This window comes from Larimichthys crocea, chromosome XII (assembly GCF_000972845.2).
Source record: "Larimichthys crocea isolate SSNF chromosome XII, L_crocea_2.0, whole genome shotgun sequence".
NCBI lineage: Eukaryota > Metazoa > Chordata > Actinopteri > Sciaenidae > Larimichthys > Larimichthys crocea.
This window is the reverse complement of record NC_040022.1, coordinates 10,369,067-10,392,853: the sequence shown is the minus strand read 5'-3', so window position 1 is coordinate 10,392,853 and position 23,787 is coordinate 10,369,067. Positions and strand designations below refer to the sequence as shown.

The window sequence follows — 23,787 nt, the reverse complement described above, 5'->3', positions numbered from 1 at the left end:
GATAACAAAGAGTTACAATAGTCCAGCCTTGAAGTAACAAGTGTGTGGACTAGTTTTTCTGCATCCGCTTGAGAGACAATGCGTCTGATTTTAGCGATGTTACGTAAGTGGAAGAATGCAGTCCTCGAAATATGTTTTATGTGGACGTTAAAGGACAAATCCTGATCAAAAACAACTCCAAGATTCTTTACAGTGGAGCTGGAAGCCAGGGTGACCCCATCTAAAGTAACCAAGTCTCTAGAAAGAGAGTTTCTGAGGTTTCTGAAGTTTCTGAAGAACTTCAGTTTTGTCTGAATTTAACATCAAAAAATTGTAGGTCATCCAACTTTTTATATTCTTAAGGCATGCTTGGAGTTTAGTTAACTGATTGGTTGCATCAGGCTTGATCGATAAATATAATTGGGTGTCGTCAGCATAACAATGAAAATTGATAGAGTGATTCCTAATAATGTTCCCTAAAGGAAGCATATATAAACTACATAGAAGTGGTCCTAGTACAGAACCTTGTGGGACTCCATGACAAACTTTGGTATGCACAAACTTTGGTATGCATAATATACATAACTATATTTTCATATGACATCCCTGTAGCATATTCTGACAATTCAAATTATCCTGACAAAACATGTACATAACAACTGTACAACACAAGAGCAGAAAACCTAATATAAGAAAAGAGGTCTTACATACGAAGTTTTCACTGATCTGTTTGTCAGGAAAATGTTTTCTTTGACTACATACATACCTACATACATACAAGCAGTCACGTCATTAAAAGTGTGTTAAGTTCCAAAACTGACCACTAGTTGGTGTACCTGAAGGTGAGCAACAATGAGAAACACATACACTCAATTCATGGCATGTGATATTTTAGGACATCAGTTTTTTTTTGGTCTGGGAGCATGTTGGAGGGATTTACAATGCTGTAGAATGTTTGAAAAAACAAGGGCATCAAAATTGTCCTCAGTTTGTTCATCTGGAAGTACATGAAGTGGAATTTTAATGCTGTTGAACACTCAGAAAAATGAGGATGTCAAAAATGTCCTAATTTTTCTGAGTGTCCTGATATTGTAGATGTGTTACCATAAAAATATAACACACACACACACACACACACACACACACACACACACACGTTAACAAAACCTACAACCCAATAACTAATAAAACTATTACAAATGTAAATTAAACAAATATACTTAAACTAACCAAACTGAATGAACAAAGAGCAACTCAGAACAGAGCAGAACAAACAAAACTGTAGAACAGAACTGCACAAAACAAACTAACACAAAACTGCACAGCAGCAAGTGAGCCTAAAAGACAAAAATACATGTTCTTGAGGGCAAACAAAACTAAATCACACACAGGAGGAAAAAGGGACCCTACTCACCACCTTGGTAAGGCAACTACCATAGACCAGCAAGAGGCTGAAAGGAGCCATTTTGAGACCTTTTATACAACACCTAAGCAGGGGGAAGAGCTAAGGCAGGTGGCTTCCTGGGTTTCGTTCAAAACCATCGGAGGTCCACTACACCTATAACAGAATATTTCAGGAAAATGTACCTCAGGTGAAAAACCACAAACATGGCAAAACTATTTTATTAGGATGCAGGTGAAATCATGTATCTTAATTCTCCCTGTATGCACTGAGCACCCCAGAAACAATGTAGACTACATAGAGCCACAAAAATATTATAATATAATACAATCTGCTTACTAAGCACTTCTACTTCCCACTACACTACAGCTCCTCTCTTGTAGTTTTTCTGCTTTAATGTTCCCTTCTTTTTAAATTTAAAAGTTCAAGACAAGGCTTTCAATTTAACTACTTTGTGCACATATGATGTTTGTCTCCATAATATGAGAACTCAATTCAATAGTCTCTTTCTGACAGTCCACTCTAAGTCCAAATATTGAGGAGTGCACACATTTTTCAGTGAGCACTCTGTGCATCCTGAAAGGAAGATTTTTACAGAGCTCTGTCAACCTCCTCTGAGCTCTGATGGTGGAACCCCACTGGGCACATGATGATGCAAAAAAGGCTTCACAAAATGGCAATAGTTTTCCTGGCTGCATATGAGCTATGTACAAGCATCTGGACAACCAGAAACATCTGCTTATTAACCTCTGCAAAATCAAGGTGTTATTTATGGAGCACTAGCCCATCTCCACGTATGCAAAGGTGCTGTGCTCTGCTGCTGGTTACAGATATCACACAGGTTTATTCATCTCACCTCCCTATTGTCATAGTGTAGACCGCTCAAACTAACTTTTGGAGAAAGAGTTCATTTCACATCATACCCAGTGGCTGTCATGCAACTCAATAGTCTGCTTAGTAGCGTCCCAGGAATGACCATTCTGAATCCCAAGGGAACACAATCCTTCTATTGTGAGGTCAAACCGTCATTTCACATATTGCTGTAGGACTTTGACCATCCTGACAAAACATACTTTTCTCTCTCTGTTTCATGTACTATATCTTTTGCAGTGATGGGCAGGCTGTCAGAGTAAGAAACCCTGAACACTGGGTTTGGTTTTGGAAATTCTACTTCCTCATTGAGTGCATACAGCACAGAGTGTGACATTTAGAAATGGCCTCTGGTATTAAAGGGAGCTTGGCTTTGATCCCCTGTCTTTTTCCCTAGTGTTACGTCCACTAGGACTAACCTAGTCAGACAGTAACACGACAATCATAACAATCAAAGTCTCGGTGGTAGTGAGGAAAAAAAAGGTTTATTTATAACAAACAAAAGATACTCAGGTGGGGTAGGATGGGACAAAGTGATTGTGCCAAAGAAAGTGAAATTAATATAACAAAAGTAGGACTGTCTTCTCTGGAGCTACAGAAAAGAAACACAAACAAAATGCCTAACTGATTAACTAACAAAAGACTTCTCAGAACAGTACAAAAGGTGGCACAACCAATAATCCTAGTGAGTTAACAAAGACAATGCCTATGTGTGTGGGAATGTACAGGGTACCCCAACTTACCTAGTCCCAAGCAAAAACAACCCCCCACCACCTTTAACAACTCTATAAAGTTGACAAGATTAAACAAGATCAGCACAAGCGCAAGTGGAAAGAAGGAGCAAGAGAGGGAGAAGGCCGGCGACATCCTTCATTTTAAGAAGCCTTCTCCTTCACCATTGGCCAGCTGGAAATGTGGGGAGCCAATAGCAGCAGTGGCAGCCTACCTTCACATGTGAGAAGTGTTTCTGCTGCAATCATCTAGTAAAAAAAACACAGGGAAGGGGGAGGAGAAACACAAAACACGCCTCTTGTGGCCAGGCACGTAACACCTAGATTGGGCTGAAACACATCTGTGTATCTATTGCATAACTCCTCCACACTCTGAGGTGCTAGTCTGTTTACATAGGACCAATCCAGTTCTATCTTCGTGATTCAGCCTCTTCCCAGTAATAGTAAACCATTACCTTTGACCACAAGTAAGTTAAGTGCGCAAGTGTTCCACACTCTAACAGATGCTTGTGGGGAAAAGGACTGTGGCCAAAGAACTATCTAAAGCAACATTAAGAAGCAGATAGAATACAGGCATGTTTAGATGTAAGGACTAGTGCGTCTTTGTGAATGTCTGTGGTGTTAATGGACAGACTGTAAGTATGCACAATATAGCTCTGGGAAGGAAACAAAAAACGGGCACCTGCCACATAAAAAGTAACTGTTTGGTGTGACAGGTACATATTTTAGGTCACCTATCACCATGGCACAAAGTGTTCACATCTCTAAAGTGTTCTACATACATTTAAGAAGTTGTAGATAAAAACACTGAGTGGTGGGTAGAAATGTTTAAAAACCTGCCACAGTGACAGGTGAGGGGAAAAAATAATTTCAAGGAGTGCATCTCACACTGATGTTACTGCTGTAAGAACCTAGAATTTATTCATTATTTGTTAAGCACAGACAGCAGGTTAATAACATTATAGACCTCTAGTATATTCATATTTTGATAGTGCTAAATTCATCCATGATCACCCCTGTGATTCTGCTGGTCAGTAAAGGTTTGCATTGCAATTTTTCTTTGTCTGCAGTGTCTTCAACAAAAGGCTGCTACACATTTCCATAGTAACCAGCGTCACTGCTTTGGTCCAACTCTTTCTCTTTATTGCCCTAGACAGTAAACATAGTTTTGTTGTTTCCCGCAGAATCATTCATTCTCATAGTCATGATCTTCATCACTCTCCTCTCCTTCCAACCCTCTTGTTTGCTTGGAGTGCACTGGTTCAACGTTTACATGATGCTGTTGCTCTTCATCTTCATCATGGTCTGTGACAGTCACTGGAACACAAGTATGGGAACAGAACATATGATCAATTCTCTGAAAATCACTTGAAAAAAGTTAAACAAACAGCAATAGCTAGCCTTAAAATGTCATGTCTATCCTGGTGAGTAGATCCTGACTTTGGACGCCAGTTCCACGCTGTGTTTCTTGTTGTTTTCTTCTGAACACCATGCAGACCACCACCAAGACCAGCAGCAGCAGCAGCAGCAGCAGCAGCAGCAGCAGACCAACTACTGAAGAGAACAGCGGCAAGAAAAGAACTAGGAGAGAAAAAACATTTAATCCTTGAAACATGTTGATTGATTCTGTAGCATAGTAGTAACAGCTATATTAACAGGTAACAATATGGTAATACTGGTATCGTACTATGGTAATAACCAAGATAATAACCTGAATGTCGCTCTACAAGGCGAGCTGTTTCTACTTAATTTAATTGTATTATATATTTTTGTTTTAGAACAAAATATTATATTTCTTATTATATTTTCTATTATATATATATATATATATATATATTTTTTTTTTTTACACACAGTAACAGTTTTGGTGTGTCCTGCAACTTGTGAAAATACCCATTTATTTAAAAAACAGTGATATCTATATGAAACCCATGAATCATGAATCTCATGGAAAATAACATCAGCTTTCCCTTTAAAACTCTATGATTTCTGTACAACTATAAAATGGTCAACTCTACATTTCTTTTTGAATGTACTGTCATATTTTTTTTTCAGTCACATCAGAATACTGTTAATACTGCTTAATATTCAGAGAACAGTGTGTTCCACTGGTTTAGACATGGGGACATTGTTCATGCAAATGGTTAAATAAATAGTTAGGTTATTCTGTCTACTTACATTTAATGGTGACACTCATTGTTGCTGTCTCAGTAGAAGTGAATTTCCTTGAGGACAGTGTGACTTCATACACACAGCTGTAGTTTCCCTGGTGTTCATACTCAGCTACAGGGAAGTCAAAGGAGGCTGACTGGTTGACTGCTGGTTTGGTGTTGGTGATGTTGGAGCCAGAGAAGATGAGAATGAAATGGCCTTCTGAATATCTGGAGTTAATGGAGCAGGTGATGACAAAGCTGTAACCCTTGGTGATCTCTGCACCTTCAGGACTCCAGACCAGCCCTTTGTTAGGAGATGTCAGGGAGATGCTGGGCTGCTGCAGAGTCACTGGGTAAAGAGACAACATAAAGACAATTAAGACTAGATCACATTAGGATTAAAGATCTGACATTATTAACAGTTTGAATCTAAAACTATTAATATCTGGTTTGGGCAGACACAGAGAATTTAAATTACGCACAAAAACAAATCTCAGTATTAGTCCAAGCTACGAACAATTAATCAGATACCATACATTTATATCAGTTTTTGGAAGATTTCCCATGAACTGCTTATCTTTTGTCTGCTTGTGTTATGGAATTTTCTATCCTTTGGTTGCACAGGGCCATACATGGGCCTTGAGGTTATAGACAAAATACATCCCCTTTGACTATTTTTGGGCGTATATTATTTGTGGTGTCATCTGTAAGGGTTTAAGTCTGACCACCAGCATGAGTTGGGCAAAATCGAGACCGACTCATATGCATACCCAATTGTATGTGAAAATGTCTCTGATTCTCCTTGATCAAGATATTACAGCATAAGACATCAGAGGTCCATGAACACTTTCTTCCCTCCTGACCTGGTGCCATTGGCTTTCAGCAATTTCTCCACAACAGCATGTTTTAACAAATTATTTGTAAACCAGGATAATTAGCTTGTCTGGGTCTCTAACAATGAGTGTAACAGAGTATGTATAATTTCATTTCATAAATGCCTGTGACATATCAGAAAAGTATTTTCTCACCTGAACAGATCACACCAGCGTCCTCACTATGATGACAGTTGTGTGTCCCAAATCCTCTGTGCTGACAGTCAGTCAAAGAACTTTCACTTCCTGAACAGGCCACATTACTGAGCCAGATTTGTCCAGTTCCTTGTCCAAAGCGAGCCAACTGAGGGGCTACACCACAGCCCAACTGTCTGCACACCACCCGAGCATCATTTAAGTCCCAGTCATCATCACAGACTGTTCCCCAGACATTGTTGTGATAGATTTCAACTCTTCCAGAGCACCGAGTAGATCCAGAACCAGATAATCTGATATCTAGTCTCAAAACACAGAAAACAAATCACTGATGGATAGAACACATGGTCATGACAGAAACTGCTTTTGTAACACATTTGTCAAAAGTTATGATTAATTCACACACTTTTCATCTGACACACAGACTGTGACAAACATCTAATGATTTTCACAGGATGTCAAACATTTGATAAATGTGTTCTTAATCTAAAAGTTTTCTCACCTGAACAGATCACACCAGCGTCCTCACTGTGTCCACAGTCGTGTTGTCCATATCCTCTGTGCTGACACTCTGTTAGAGAACTTTCATTTCCTGAACAGGCCACAATACTCAGCCAGATTCGTCCACTTCCTTGACCAAAATGGGCCGACTGAGGGACACTCAGTGCTGTACCACAGTCCAACTGTCTGCACACCACCTGAGCATCATTTAAGTCCCAGTCATCATCACAGACTGTTCCCCAGGCATTGTTGTGATAGATTTCAACTCTTCCAGAGCACCGAGTAGATCCAGAACCAGCTAATCTGATCTGCACACCTAGTCTCAAAACACAGAAAACAAATCATTGATGGATAGAACACATGACAGAAACTGCTTTTGTAACACATTTGTCAAAAGTTATGATTAATTCACACACTTTTCATGTGACACACAGACTGTGAGAAACATCTAACACTTTACACAGTAGATCAAACATTTGATCAACATTTCACACTTGTTACTCTGCTGTTAAACTCTAAAAAACTGAATTTTACATACATTTATTACAAATTCTTTATCTAAAAGTTTTCTTACCTGAACAGATCACACCAGCGTCCTCACTATGATGACAGTTGTGTTGTCCAAATCCTCTGTGCTGACACTCAGTTAGAGAACTTTCACTTCCTGAACAGGCCACATCATCGAGCCAGATTTGTCCAGTTCCTTGACCAAAATGGGCCGAGTGAGGGGCACTCAGTGCTGTACCACAGCCCAACTGTCTGCACACCACCTGAGCATCATTTAAGTCCCAGCCATCATCACAGACTGTTCCCCAGACATTGTTGTGATAGATTTCAACTCTTCCAGAGCACCGACTAGATCCAGAAGCAGATAATCTGATCTGCACACCTATCAGACAAATAAGACATAGCATATAATATGTTTACATTTCACAGATACACAGAAAACTACAGGAACTTTCACACAAGAGTGGACTGACCTGCAGCAGGTGATGATGAGGTCAAGAGAAGAAGGACTGTATGAAAGAGAAAAGAATATGTTTCACTTCATAAGCAGAAACGTGTTGAAGCACAGGTCTTTGTTTCATATTTAGGTTTACAATAATACATTTTTTGATGTGACAGCATTTTCTCTGGCACACAAGATAAAAATGAATATCATTAGTGCTGTCATCATTTAAAATGCAATAAATGGTTAAACTATTTCTGTTGTGCATGGAGCTGTGGTTAGAAAAAGTTTAGATAGTTACTTTTATAAAAAAAAAAAAATGAATCAGGCACAATTTTTGAAATGTCTTTAAGTAAATGGCAAACATTTCATTCATCCATACATTCCTAAAAGTATATACACTTCACAGATGATGATGATGATGATGATGATGATGAAGTATACTAACTGAAGTAAAGCTGAAATAACTTTCGGAACAGTCTCTGGTACAACACAACCCAAACGCTTTCCATACTTCTAAATTAGATTTGGAAGTCAGGGGAGACGAGACCACGGCCATTTGGGTGTTAGAGAGTCTATACTGTTTCATATCATTGGTGCAGCTTTAATACATTATCTTTGGTTATTCAAAAAGTGCTTGGCTTTGTTGTTCTTTCATGTGACACCCCAAAGTATATTTTTTAAGTAAAACCATGTTAAATTAAATAATTATGGAAAGTTGTCCAAATGTGTGTTGCTAACTTGTAATAACAGGTTAGTTAGGAATAGCAAGGTCATGAACTGACACAAAACTCTTAAATGTCCTTTGGTGTGACAAATAAATGTACACCCATGAGACACCTGCACTGTAATACCAGATAAAGCCTCTCTGTGTCTATTTAAAAAAAAAAAAAAACTTCCAATGCTTTAGATTCTATCAAATATGTAATTACCGCAGGTATCAGTACTTTTATTGTACAACATTAAAGCACGACTTGACTTAAAAAGTTACTCACCTAAGAGCAGGCTTGGTAAAAGTCTCAACATCCTGGCGTCCTGAAGCGTCTGAAGGCTCAGCATGGTTAGTATAGACACAGCGATGCAGTGCTGCTGTCTGTTTTGTGGCTTCTCTGCTTGTGTTTGCAATGTCAGGTGTCTTCTCATGCATACTGAGCACGTACCATAAAAAGTAAAGACGAATTTGTGGGCTAACTATTTTACAGCCCAACCACCGTACTTGACCGCTTGTATGTTCTATTAAAACTACAAAGCTAAAAGTTGGGTCCTGCTCAAATGCTACAAAGTATCTACATTTTAAAGACTGAACCAGAAAGAACATTAACAATTGAACATACCAAGTATACGTGTTAAAATTATATATATATATAGATATATATATATACATACATACACACACATATATATATACACACATATATATAAACACACACACACACATATGTACATATAGCAGCATTTGTTTAGCACTGAGGTTGAAAGGCAGCATGCTGTTTGTGTTGGTAAAAGAGAGAAGGCCAAATGGGAGTCAGTAAAAATGTTTCTCCACAGTACCAACAATGGACATGAAACTGTGTCAGCCTTTGTGAAGTGAAGTGTTGAGAAAATTTTGGAAGGGTGTGCTTGACATGGCTGGTCACGGCATCCATCAAAAATAGAACAGCCGCTTATTCCACAATCTTTGTCTAGAATGACTGTGATTATTTCCAGTACCTGTGGTGCATCCGGTACGCGTTGCAGTCATGCCTGGTAGGATTCAGCTGTAACTGTTAGCTGAAACTACTAAGAAAGTACCCCTCGAACAACAGCCCACCGTGGGCAAACCATAGGTTATATTGTTGAATGGATTTCAGAAGTTTCTGCACAGTAAATATGGGAGTAACTGCTCCTGTGACTTGGGAGCTCACCAACCTAAAAAGTATATGTCCAGCACAAATTTTCCTAAAATGTGATGCCTGCACAGTGAAATTTATGTTAATGTTCATTTTCTTTTTGTTTTTCCTATGATGTCACCAAGCCACCATGTTAGATTTTTAACTGTTTAACCCTAAAACCCACCCAGGGACGTCTTTGTCACATCGTAGTCGCAACGCTGTTTTGGTCTGTCCTGCACGCAACTTCAAACCTCACCAGGAGCGTTTAGCCCAAACTGTTTACTTACTCTGATTTACTGATTTATTCGCTTCTAAATATGCTTTTACATGTGTAAATATGCTACATAGATCATTTGTTTCGCTTTTGTCTGTTTTTACAACCAGCAGTTTGCACAGGGTTTTTTTTTTGTTTGTTTTTTTGTTATTCAAATTTTTGTACCTAGTACTGTAACCCCACCATGTCATTTATAGTGTCAATTTATAGAGCTGGTATCTTCAACAGCAGCCTGATAGGACAGTGTTAGCAGCAGGGCCTTCAGTTTTAGTTCAGAGAAGCGTAGCATGTGGTTTAAGGGCGTGAAAAGCAAGCTATCTGGTCAACATGCAGTTTTTTTAACTTCTGCTTTCTTCAGAACAGACGTCTCCTATAATATCACACAGGAACACACTGTCACACACAGGAATTTATGTCTGTCTATTACAGTTTTATTTATGACATATGCATAGATGACTGTGTAATGTATGTGTTATAACTTGGCCATATGGAGGTGAGTCCAACTTTTCAACTATTCTTGTCATTTGTCCTTTAATTGTGGGCATCAAAGAGCTTCACGAGTCAGCAAGGGGCATACAAATGAACTAGCTTCATCTGTGCTATACTGACCTTGATAAAATATAAGGTCATGAAAGTTAGCATGAAGGTTAGCAGCTGTCTGTGCTTGCTGACATAGTGCCTGTTTTGAATTGTTGGTCACATTTCCATTATTCATAATATATATTCCTTGCTAATACCAGTTAACATAATCTCTTTGTTGAGGTTTATCACCTTCTAGAGCAGTCACAGATAACCCACAAATAACTGACTGATGTAATCCTTTCCTGTGGAACAGAGGGGGAACGGTATCTGGCAGTCACATTCCAAGCTGCCAGGATGCCTTCCCCCCATCTTAAATGGTCAAATCTAATGATACTGTAGTATAACTAAGTTTGTCAACATAAGATCATGAGGCAAACTCCAGGTTTCCTGGTACCAATAGTTAAAATGAAGTAAGTTCATAGATTTATTATCAAGAGACTGACACAGCTACATGCCCAAAGAAGATAATTGAAAATCTTACAGTTTACTCTACAAAGATACAGACATCAGTCCATGAGCTTTGATCATTTATTATTTCAGAATACAATGCTATTTTTGCAGCAATTTACACCAGTGGCGGCTGGTAATAAATATTCCATCAGTTTCAGAAACCATCCCACCCCGATACAATTTAACACAAACTGCAGGAGACCAGCGGTCTGTGAAATAATAATTAAAAATTGAGGCATTCTTGGGGTGGTCGGTAGCGTAGTGGGTTAAGCAGCCGCCCCATGTGTGGAGTGGGTTAAGCAGCCGCCCCATGTGTGGAGGCCACAGTCCTTGCTGCAGCTGACCCGGTTCGAATCCCGCATCAGATAGCCAGAGATGTATAAAGTACTGGAGTAAAGGAGTGGAGTAGAAGTACAAGTGCTATATCAAAAAACTGACTTGAGTAGAAGTTGAAGTGTTCTTTAAACACCATACTTAAGTAAAAGTACTAAAGTATTCAAAATGTTTTGTAATTAAGTATTGCAAGTAGAAGTATGTAAAAAATAAATTGCTACTCAAGTACTGAAAGTAAAAGTACAAGTACAAGTACTGTTGTTTATATTATTTCAAATATTTATTAAGGCACAACTTCTAATGTTACAGTGTTACAATGTTGATGGTAGAGTTCTATGATTTCCCATGGTCTGTGAATGCGTCTGAATAAATGCGAGAGCAAGGGGGCGGGGGAGCAGGTGAGAGAGTAACGATTCAGCACATGAAAAATGTATCAGAGTAAAAGTATTAAATTCATCAACAATATGTAGTGCAGTAAAAGTGGAAGTTGGGGAAAAAATAATACTCCAAAAAAGTACAGATACTGCATTTTAGTACTTAAGTACAGTACTTAAGTGGTTCCACTTCGTTACTGTACAGCTCTGCGGATGGCCATTTGCTGCGTGTCACTCCCCATCTTTCTGCCCCCTGCTTCATGTCTATCTTCAGCTGTCCTATCATTAAAGGCCAAAAAAAAAATCTTAAAAAAAAAAAAATGAGGCATTCTTATACAAAACTAAACACTGCACAATCACAGCTTTACATGTAAAACAGAACTTGTAAACAATTGACGTATCAATTTCCAACAAAGCATAACATGTTGGAAAGGCTTTTGACTTTTACACCTGTGCCCCTGTGGCAGAGGTGATCAGCTGTGACAGAGCTGATATGTAGCTGATACTTGTACGTATCACATTCTTAAACACTCCAACATAATTATTTTGATTGAAATGATTGCACTGTGTGTCCTGTGAGCAGACATTGTCGTTTGAACCAAGGTTCTAGGCTGCTTGGCTTGTTGTATTTTCTTGTGGATCAGATAGCCCGCCAAGACCATCAGGAGCAACAGAAAGAGGGCAAAGACTGAGACTAGTCGTGATGAATGCACTCAGAGAGAAAAAGATTTTATTAGATTATTCTCAAAACATATCTCAGGTTTTAGACAGTACAGCTTAGATACAGTATGTATAAAGATATGTTTTGAATTCATAGCCTTACTTAGCTTAAATTCTGCTTACTTACATTTTATGATAACACCAATCACCATTGTCTCAGTAGAAGTGAATTTTCTTGAGGACACACAGCTGTAGTTTCCTTGATGTTCATACTCAGCAGGGAAGTCAAAGGAGGCTGAGAAGATGAGAGAGAAAACACCTCCAGGATAGTGGGATAAAAATGGAGCAGGTGATGACAAAGCTCTAACACCTGGTGACCTCTGCACTTTCACACCCCCAAACCAGCCCTCCATTTGGAGATGTCAGGTAGATGCTGTGCTGCAGTGGCACTGGGTAAAGAGACAACATAAAGACAATGAAGACAAGATCTTAAGAGATATATCCTGAAAAATGACAATTAATAAAACTAATGAACATTTGAATCTGTACTTTAAAGAAAAACATCTGGTTTGGGCAGACACAGGAAATTCAAATGGTACATATTCAATTGTTTAACAAATAAATACTCAGAACTACTTCTTCTCTCTGTGCATTGTTGTTATTAACCATAGCTCACTCTGCTGGATAAACTTTGCAATGACATTTTTTTTTTTTCCTGTTTAAAAAAAAAAAATCCATTTGTAGATCCAGCTCTACTATATATGTACTGTATATTTGTCTACACATGTAATAATATATATCAATAATCAATATATTAATCCCTGTCATCCCTATATATTACTTGACTAGGGTGTGACATACAGCATATATTTTCTGTTTTATTTCTCATAGTACAACTTTGATGTGTTTTGTTTTCCATTTTAATCCTACAGATACTTTGGCACAAATACTATAGATTTATACATTAGCCATGAATAGAAATCTTTTATGTTATTCAATAATTAGTACTTCTTACACGGGAATCGGTAGAACACGATATTGTGTTATTAAGGTTTCCTTGCACATGAAAACAGTCTTGGCAGTTTGAGCCGGTAGGCCGGCATCAAGTTTGCAAAATGTTTTAAAACCATTGCAGTGAAATCACTTAAAACTGGCATACAGACAGCAACAAGTTGACTCTCTCAAACACGGCATATATTTTCACTCACCTAAAAGCAGGCTCAACATCCTGGTTCATACAGATGACTGAGAGTCCAGGGTCGGTCGGGCTGGTATAGACACAGAGAGGCAGTGCTGCGGTCTTGTTTGCTGCTTCTTGCATATGTTCACAGTAGCATTTATAATCTACATAAACTATAAATAGCAAATGAAGGGGAATTTTTAGGGGGGCATTTCATAACCCAACAGCTCTGTTCTTGACTGTAAAATGTATTTTAGGGGAGCTCTGACCGCAGTATTAATGTTGAATTTATTCTCTTTAATAGTTGGCAGTATTTTTCAAAAATATTATGGGAGTTCATAAAATCATATAATTGAAACAGGCTTTTCTAATATTGGACTTAAAAATCCATCCTTTGAAGACAAAAAGATCTGGAGGGATCCAACCTAGGGAAGCGAGGGCACATACAGTGCCATTTCAGTGCTAGACGTTTATGAATTGCTGTCAGCATCATCCAATATTGCAATTTAGGAATCATTGTAATATTGTAATTCATCATTATAATAAATGTAACTGATGATGAAGTATGGTGATTAATGTCAGGTGTGTGATTGTGACGTTTGACCTCTGTTGGGTTCTTTACCAATTATACACTATGGAAGACCACTACTGTGAGGCTTTGTTGACCTGAACTTATAGACCACATTGGTGTAGGTGATTGTATTTTATGTTGATGCTGATCTCAGTATCAGAAACAGGAAAAATGTGTGAAACCTGCAAAATATTCTGAATAAATGTAATGTATATGAGAACTTGCTAACGTTACTGTTTGTCATTGGATTCTAAGAGAGCAGTGTGACTTTCTGACCTGAGATGATGAGCTTGTTGTCTAAAGTGTAACTAAGCTTGTTAACACAAGATCAAACTCCAGGACACCACTTTGATCAGTTTCACAGCTACATGCCCAAAAAAGATAATTAAAAATCTCATCATAGATCTCTGATAATGCCCTTCCTGTGTCTTGCTTTACAAAGTTACAGACATGGTCCATGTGTTCAATCATTTATTACTTCAGAATACAATATATTTTTATTTTTGCAGCAATTTACAACAACAAAGGTTTTCTCAACTCATCATGGACATTTATATCATCCCAGATTCTATGAAGCAAAGGATTTGTTAGACAGGCATGCAGTAAAGAACTGAAGCATGGTGTTAGACACTACCATCGGTCAGAATAAGATATCAATTATTATTGCTTTCAACATCTAAATCACCATCAGGTACTTTTTAACTGAAACATCAAGGTATTCTAGTGCAATAGAACCCAATTGTGTTACTATCTCTTTCACTGTTCTCGAGATTATGATCTTCAGTACACTGTTTCTTTACACTTTCTTCTTCTTCCTGCTCATCTTCGTCTTCCTAAACCTCCATCTCCTCTTCCTGTCCCTCCACCTCCTCTTCATTATCTGCGTTGTTCATAAGAGTCACTGCAACATCAGAACAAAAATGTATCATGAATATAAAATAATTTCTTTGGCTATCACAATTATTTTGATTGAAAGTAATGCACTGTGTGTCCTGGTAAACAGACATTGAGTTTGAATCAAGGTTCCAGGCTTCTGGGTTTTTTTCTTGTGGATCAGATAGCCCGCCAAGACCATCAGGAGCATTAGAAAGGGGGCAAGGGCGAAGGCCAGCCGTGATGAATGCACTAAGAGAGAAGAATAATTTATTAGTTTATTCTAAAAAAAGTTCTCAAGTTTTAGACAGTTCTGGGAGGTACTTTTTACAGTTTTGCTCAGAGAAGGTGTTATAAAGAAATTACTCACATTTAATGGTAGTATTCATTGTTGCTGTCCCAGTAGAAGTGAATTTCCTTGAGGACAGTGTGACTTCATACACACAGCTGTAGTTTCCCTGGTGTTCATACTCAGCTACAGGGAAGTCAAAGGAGGCTGACTGGTTGACTGCTGGTTTGGTGTCGGTGACTTTGGAGCCACAGAAGATGAGAGAGAAAACACCTCCAGGATAGTGGGATGAAATGGAGCAGGTGATGACAAAGCTGTAACCCTTGGTGATCTCTGCACCTTCAGGACCCCAAACCAACCCTCCATTAGGAGATGTCAGGGAGATGTTGGGCTGCTGTAGTGGCACTGGGTAGAGAGATAACATAAAGACAGTGAAGAGTATATGAGTGAACTTTGCAAACATTTTGAATCTTAAACCTGCTCATCCTTGTGGCAGGTCACATTGCTAGTAGACACACAACGTTTAGGCTAAGTAAGTACCATCTTGAATTGGATGGCACCGTAGAATGCCACTGAAGACTTTGGAAAGGAGAAATTAGATTGGTGCTACAATAACTCTAGTCTCATCTGTCAGAAAAGAAGCTTGTACACAGAAGAGGTTGTCATATACCACCACTATTAGGAGCCCAAAACAACAAAAGTTGGCCATTTTGTAGATGGCACAACTATGAGGCAGATGTAGAGGGGTTGTCCCCCTCCAAGGCAAACTGCATATCTGGACCAGCAAAGGTTACATGTGTTCAGTGACAGTATCATCAGTCAGGGCCTAGGTCAGCCTCTGAATTCCATAAGGTTTCAGTGACATACTTATATTGTTGTAAAGACCTTGATGAAGGTTAGGAGCTGGAAAGGAATCTAGTGTAGCCAAGTCCTTAGTAATCCTCTCTAGGGCCACATGTACATGTGATGTGATGGAACACTGCAATCTTATGTCACCTGGGAGGACCCCGATGAGAATTATCCACCCCCCACATGGATTGACCAAAGAACAGGGATTCACTCCAGAATGCTTGTCGAATGGTTCTCTCAGGGTGTTGTTAGGAAAGTAAGCAACTTTCTCTGTACACTCTACAGTCTAACATTTCTAATGAATTAAATAAAAATCAAGATTGGCAAAATTAACTCTTCCTTACCAATAATAGAGGGTCTGACAGAATCACTTAGGGGGGAGATGACGTCTCTTCTTGAACCCTGTGTCTGATACTGACACTGGTACAATCCCTCGTTATTGAAGTTGACTTTGCTGAAACTGAAGGTAGCAGAGTTGGTACTTGATGTTTGGGTCTTTCTGAATGATCCTGAGGTCTTCTGCAGGATGAATGTTCCACCTAATTTCTGAGTCAAGATCGAACAAGTGATCTCAATGTCCTGACCCCAGGTAACCACACCAACAGGATTCATGGAGATGCTGGGCTTTGGAAGCCTCACTAAAAAAGCAACACAACACTTGAGTGATAAAGATATTGCCTTTGAATTTATTTGTATCTCTAAAACTTTTTGTCATTTCTCCTACATTTAATAAAAATTATCACAAAAAAAGTCAATATTGGGGGAAAAAATGTCCTTACCAATAACAGAGAATCTGACCAGGTTACTTAAGGGGGAACTGAAGTTTTGACTTGAAACACTTGTCTTGTACTGACACTGGTACGATCCTTTATTGTCAAAGTCTACTTGAGGGATAATGAAGGTAGCAGAGTTGGTACTTGATGTTTGGGTCTTCCTGAATGATCCTGAGGTCTTCTGCAGGATGAATGTTCCACCTAAATGTTGAGTTGAGATTGAGCAATTGATGCTGACGTCCTGACCCCAGGTAACCTCACCAACAGGATTCATGGAGATGCTGGGCTTTGGGAGACTCACTGAAAAAGTAACACAACACTTAACTTATAGATATATTACCTTTGAACTGATGTGTATCTCTTTAATTGCTTGTCATTTAAATAACATTATCATAACGAAAAGTCAGTATTGGCAATTTTATTTTTTCCTCACCAGTAACGGAGAGTCTGACCAGGTCACTTATGGGGGAGCTGAAGTTTTGACTTGAAACACTTGTCTCGTACTGACACTGGTACGATCCTACATTGTCAAAGGTCACTTTAGTGATGATGAAGGTAGCAGAGTTGGTACTTGATGTCTGATTCTTTCTGAATGATCCTGAGGTCTTCTGCAGGATGAATGTTCCACCTAAATGCTGAGTTGAAATTGAACAATTGATGCTGACGTCCTGACCCCAGGTAACCTCACCAACAGGATTCATGGACATGCTGGGCTTTGGGAGGCTCACTGAAGAAATAGCACATTATAATGATAGATATTTTGACTTTATGCTGAGGTGTAAGTTAACAAAAAAAAAAAAAAAAAAAAAAAGAACTTAACAATGGTAAATACATTTTCCTTACCAGTAACAGACAGTGTGATATTTTCACTTAATCTTGATATGAACTCCTGTGTATTGTACTGACACTGGTACGATCCTTCATTATTAAAGTCTACTTGAAGCATTCTGAAGGTAGCAGAGTTGGTACTTGATGTTTGGTTCTCTATGAATGATCCTGAGGTCTGCTGCAGGATGAATGTTCCACCTAAATGCTGTGTCGAGATTGAGCAATTGATGCTGACGTCCTGACCCCAGGTAACCTCACCAAAAGGATTCATGGAGATGCTGGGCTTTGGGAGGCTCACTGAAGAAAGTAACACAACATTTGAATGATAGAAATATTGCCTTTGAACTTATAAGCATCTCTTTAACTGCCATTTCTCCTTAATTCAATAAAAGTTATCAAAACAAAAAATCAATATTGGGAAATGAATTTTTTTCCTCACCAGTAACAGCGAGTGTGACAGAGTCACTTAAGGGGGAGCTGAAGTTTTGACTTGAAACACTTGTCTCATACTGACACTGGTACGATCCTTCATTATCGAAGTCTACCTGAGGGATAATGAAAGTAGCAGAGCTTGTATTTGATGTTTGGGTCTTTCTGAATGATCCTGAGGTCTTCTGCAGGATGAATGTTCCACCTAAATGTTGAGTTGAGATTGAACAAGTGATGCCAGCATCATGACCCCTGGTAACCTCACCAACAGGATTCATGGAGATGCTGGGCTTTGCGAGGCTCACTGAAAAAAAAAAAAAAAAACATTAGAATGATAGATATACTGACTTTATGCTGAGGTGTAAGTTAACAAAAAAAAACAGAAGAAGTGAAAACTGGGGAAAATATTTTTCCTTACCAGTAACAGATAGTGTGATATTGTCACTTAACCTTGATATGAACTCCTGTGTATCGTACTGACACTGGTACGATCCTTCATTGTCAAAGTCCACTTGAGGGATATTGAAGGTAGTGGAGTTGGTACTTGATGTTTGGTTCTCTATGAATGATCCTGAGGTCTGCTGCAGGATGAATGTTCCACCTAAATGCTGTGTCGAGATTGAGCAATTGATGGTGACATCCTGACCCCAGGTAACCTCACCAACAGGATTCATGGAGATGCTGGGCTTTGGGAGGCTCACTGAAAAAGTAACACAACATTTGAATGATAGAAATATTGCACTTAAACTTATGTGCATCTCTTTAACTGCTTGCTATTTCTCCTTAATTCAATAAAAGTTAACAAAACAAAAAATCAATATTGGGAAATGAACTTTTCCTCACCAGTAATAGAGAGTGTGACAGAGTCACTTAAGGGGGACCTGAAGTTTTGACTTGAAACATTTGTCTCATACTGACACTGGTATGATCCTTCATCGTCAAAGTCTACTTGAGGGATAATGAAGGTAGCAGAGTTGGTACTTGATGTTTGGGTCTTTCTGAATGAACCTGAGGTCTTCTGCAGGATGAATGTTCCACCTAAATTTTGAGTTGAGATCGAACAAGTAATGGCAGCATTGTGACCCCTGGTAACCTCACCAAAAGGATTCATGGAGATGCTGGGCTTTGGGAGGCTCACTGAAGAAAGTAACACAACATTTGAATGATAGAAATATTGCCTTTGAACTTATAAGCATCTCTTTAACTGCCATTTCTCCTTAATTCAATAAAAGTTATCAAAACAAAAAATCAATATTGGGAAATGAATTTTTTTCCTCACCAGTAACAGCGAGTGTGACAGAGTCACTTAAGGGGGAGCTGAAGTTTTGACTTGAAACACTTGTCTCATACTGACACTGGTACGATCCTTCATTATCGAAGTCTACCTGAGGGATAATGAAGGTAGCAGAGTTGGTACTTGATGTTTGGGTCTTTCTGAATGATCCTGAGGTCTTCTGCAGGATGAATGTTCTACCTAAATACTGTGTCAAGACTGAACAAGTGATTCTGACATCCTGACCCCAGGTAACCTCACCAACAGGATTCATGGAGATGCTGGGCTTTGGGAAGCTCCCTAAAAATAAAAATAAAAATTGCCTTTCAGCTGATGTGAGTGTGAATGGTTGTCGTGACCCTAGTAAGGATAAGCAGTTACAAATAATGGATGGCTGGATGGATGGATACCTTTTAGGTGAAGTGTATTTGTATACTTTTGCTTCTTGTCATTTCTATTTAATGTACATACAATATAATATTACATATAGGCATAATTAATACAAGTTAATCAATAATATTGTAATACCATATATTACTTGTTATACATTGAACCTGCAGCTGTCAGTGGTACAGTTGCCCACTTAGCAAAGTTACTAATCCAGCAAAATGTCTTCTCACCTGAACAGATCACACCAGCGTCCTCACTGTGTCCACAGTTGTGTGTCCCAAATCCTCTGTGCTGACACTCAGTTAGAGACCTTTCACTTCCTGAACAGGCCACATCATCGAGCCAGATTTCTCCTCTTCCTTGACCAAAATGGGCCAACTGAGGGGCACTCAGTGCTGTACCACAGCCCAACTGTCTGCACACCACCTGAGCATCATTTAAGTCCCAGTCATCATCACAGACTGTTCCCCAGGTGTAAATGTGAAACATTTCAACTCTTCCAGAGCACCGAGTAGATCCAATTAACCTGATATGATCATCTATGAGGCACACACACAAGACACATTTTACACACAGCATACATACAGGTTTCATGCACAGTTCAATTGAACAGCCACAAATCCTCAACTAGCCAAAACATATGCACTCATGTGTTCAGCCTTGCTTCTGTTGTCTTGTCCATTATCTTTTGTTTGTATTTATTCAGTTGTACTCTTAACATCACTGTACCTGATGAAATGCTCTAAAATCCTCAAGGTAAATAAATAACAATAAAGGTTCAATGAACAGTTCAATGGAAGATATAACATGTTAAACCACTTCAATTCACTTTATAGTTCTCCTCTGTATAAATGCGCTGACCAACTGCACAAACAGCAGAGATGAAAGCCGCATAGATCCAGAGTGATTTGGATTGACTGACACAGGTAACATCCAGGAAACTGGTGGAGTTGAACATTATTACTGAATTTAAAGATGAGTGATAAAAATGTCTTCTCACCTGAACAGACCACACTGGCATCCTCACTGTGGTTACAGTTGTGTGTCCCAAAACTGTTGTGCTGACAGTCATTTAGAGACAATTCACTTCCTGAACAGGCCGCATCATTGAGCCAAATTGGTCCAGTTCCTTGACCAAAACGGGCTGAATGAGGGGCAATCAGTGCTGTACCACATCCTAACTCTCTGCACACCACCTGAGCATCATTTAAGTCCCAGCCGTTATCACAGACTGTTCCCCAGACATTGTTGTGATAGATTTCAACTCTTCCAGAGCACCGAGCCACAGTGTCACTTAATCTGATCTGCACACCTATTGGACAGATGAAGACATGTGACTGTGAATATGAAAATAAGTAGTGCAGCAATGTCAACCAAAGGGGTTGAATCAGTCTTTATTTTATTCAGGATTTTTGTACATAGAGAATAAATACTATAGATCACATAATATAATTGGTGCCAGTTTGTTTGTTTTATTGTTTTTTCTTTTTATACATTTAGTTTGTTGGTGAAGATAAAGTTTTTTCACACCACAGCAAAATAGTTTGATATGAGTTTATCCTTCTGATTATTTCAGGATGTTCTTTAGCACACTTTCTATGCAGACAACATATATCCGTTATAGGGGCATTCATAGTGAATTATAATGCACTCATGATGCCTTATAACACTTAGAAACACACAATGCTTTCTGATGCAGAAACACACAATGCTTTCTGATACAGTAATCAACAGTCATAAAACATTATATATGTGACTAAGAATGAGGTATAACTTCAAATGATTCACTGGAGGCTGATTTATGAGTCGTACAACACATTGACACCCTATTTTTCCCACTCTCCACATACCATAAGTATGTACTCTGTTGTCTTCAAGTGCATATCATATCATATAATACCACTGCAGACTATACATGACAGCTTCATTATATTTTACATTGAACTACGTAATCACTAATTTGTCTAATTTGTTTTTTACAAATTGACATACATTAAACCTGGTGCCTATTATGGATTATAATTTGGATTTGGATCCAAATTATAATCCATCTTTGGTTGGGGCTCCATCAGCTTTGAGTATCTAAAGATAGAATACATTTTTTCTTTGTTTATGTAAATTAAAATATCTTCTTACCTGAACAGACCACCCCGGCATCCTCATGATGACCACAGTTGTGTGTCCCAAATTCTCCATGCTGACACTCAGTTAGAGACCTTTCGTTTCTTGAACAGTCCACGTCATCAAGCCAGATTTGTCCAGTTCCTTCACCAAAATGGGCCGACTGAGGGGCACTCACTGCTGTACCACAGCCCAACTGTCTGCACACCACCTGAGCATCATTTAAGTCCCAGCCATCATCACAGACTGTTCCCCAGACATTGTTGTGATAGATTTCAACTCTTCCAGAGCACTGAGTAGATCCAGAGCCAGATAATCTGATCTGACTATCTATGAGGCACAATAGAAATGTGTTAAACATAACATACATGGAAAACTACAGGAGAATGGACTAAGCTGCAGTAGGTCAGGGTCTCAGCTATCCAAAATATATGCACTCATGTATTCAGCCTTACCTCATAGTACTCCTTAATCACTTATTATTATTATTAATGTAATTCATTACTTTGTGTCATTTTCCTCACAATAAAAAATATTATTATAATATTATCCTCTAATATTTTGTCTTGTGGCTTTAGCACAGTATGCATGTACTGTATGTTTGCATATGGAACACTTGAGCAGGTGAGAAAACTCTTGTGTGTTTGAGGTTAATATCACTTGAAAAAAAAAGATAAAAAATCTATTTCTTAAGTTTTCCTTATTTTATTTCTTATTTTTAAAATCAGGATCATACTGAGTGTTTATTGTTGTAATACTCATTCAGGCCACAGGAGGCTGAAGGGCACAACTACCCCATGTTCTAAACAGGATTATACAACAAGTAGCTCCAATCGAACAATCTGATTGGTCAACTAGACTTTAGAACAACAATTTAGAATGCGCTCACATCAGTATCACAGCACACCTGACTCATCACTACAAATATTACTCCGCCATCTCCATATTGTCACATCCTAAAAATATATTACATGTAGACAACCATGAATAAGTCCCCTGGAAGTCTTAAAGTAGGCTAATTCTGAATTTCACATTTCATCTTTCTTTAATGAATATTCTGTATTTTCTGTATTTCTATACTTTTGGACTTTACAACACTGTGGAGTTACTGGAAATGTTTGATCACATTCTCCATCAACTGTGCAGTGAGTCACTGATACAGCGCTATTAGCTTAAATTAAATGTTAAGTTCACAGACTTAGTAAATCTGTCGATAGAAAAATATATTTTCTAGCAAGTATCTTAGTCATTACAAGACTGAACTAGTAAAGCAAGTTTAGTGTTTTTATGTGGGTATTTATTCAGTTTCGGAAACTCCACGAACTCTAGAAAGCTTTGACGGGAAGTTTCTCTGTTGCTTGGTTGTTACTAAGGCGTTACTAAGTAGTGAACTGGGTTCCATTACACATAGGAGTCTACTGCTGTGACTGATTGTTTTCCAGTATTAATCAAATCAAATCAAATCAAATCAATTTTATTTGTATAGCCCAAAGCCACAAAGTACAGTCAGACCCTATGCATTTCCATGGAAATGGGGATCAGAACAGAAACAGTGAGAAAAGAAATGTTTATTTTGAGAGCAAATTGCCCCAAAACATGAAAATCTTTTGATTATATATTTTACTTACACTGTTTTTCTTACTTTCCTTTCAGGGTTTCCTTAATGTACACTATGTAGAATTCTGTATATCAACTGCATAAACAGCAGTGATGAAAGCCACATGGATCCAGGGGGATTTGGTTTGACTGATACAGATAACATGCAGGAAACTGGTGGATCTGATCACTTCTTTGAAAGATGATGAAGATAAATCTTTTCTCACCTGAACAGATCACACCAGCGTCCTCACTACGATGACAGTTGTGTTGCCCAAATCCTCTGTGCTGACACTCAGTTAGAGAACTTTCACTTCCTGAACAGGCCACATCATCAAGCCAGATTCGTCCAGTTCCTTGACCAAAATAAGCCGACTGAGGGGCACTCAGTGCTGTACCACAGCCCAACTGTCTGCACACCACCTGAGCATCATTTAAGTCCCAGCCATCATCACAGA

The 23,787-nt window shown here is 38.6% G+C and overlaps 1 protein-coding gene across 1 annotated transcript in view; it reads right to left on the bottom strand.

Moving 5' to 3' along the window:
* Positions 1-3,821: 3,821 nt before the first annotated feature.
* LOC109137841 (deleted in malignant brain tumors 1 protein-like) overlaps positions 3,822-23,787 on the bottom strand; it is a 21,991-nt gene continuing 2,025 nt past the window's right edge. The window contains exons 2-11 of the mRNA XM_027284976.1: positions 21,749-22,063; positions 20,613-20,924; positions 19,843-20,151; positions 9,272-9,289; positions 7,239-7,553; positions 6,666-6,980; positions 6,164-6,463; positions 5,161-5,484; positions 4,423-4,563; positions 3,822-4,299 (exon numbers count right to left, since the gene is read on the bottom strand). Coding sequence (XP_027140777.1) covers positions 4,169-4,299; positions 4,423-4,563; positions 5,161-5,484; positions 6,164-6,463; positions 6,666-6,980; positions 7,239-7,553; positions 9,272-9,289; positions 19,843-20,151; positions 20,613-20,924; positions 21,749-22,063 — 2,480 coding nt within the window. The 3' untranslated portion in view covers positions 3,822-4,168. The remainder of the gene's footprint in view (positions 4,300-4,422; positions 4,564-5,160; positions 5,485-6,163; positions 6,464-6,665; positions 6,981-7,238; positions 7,554-9,271; positions 9,290-19,842; positions 20,152-20,612; positions 20,925-21,748; positions 22,064-23,787) is intronic.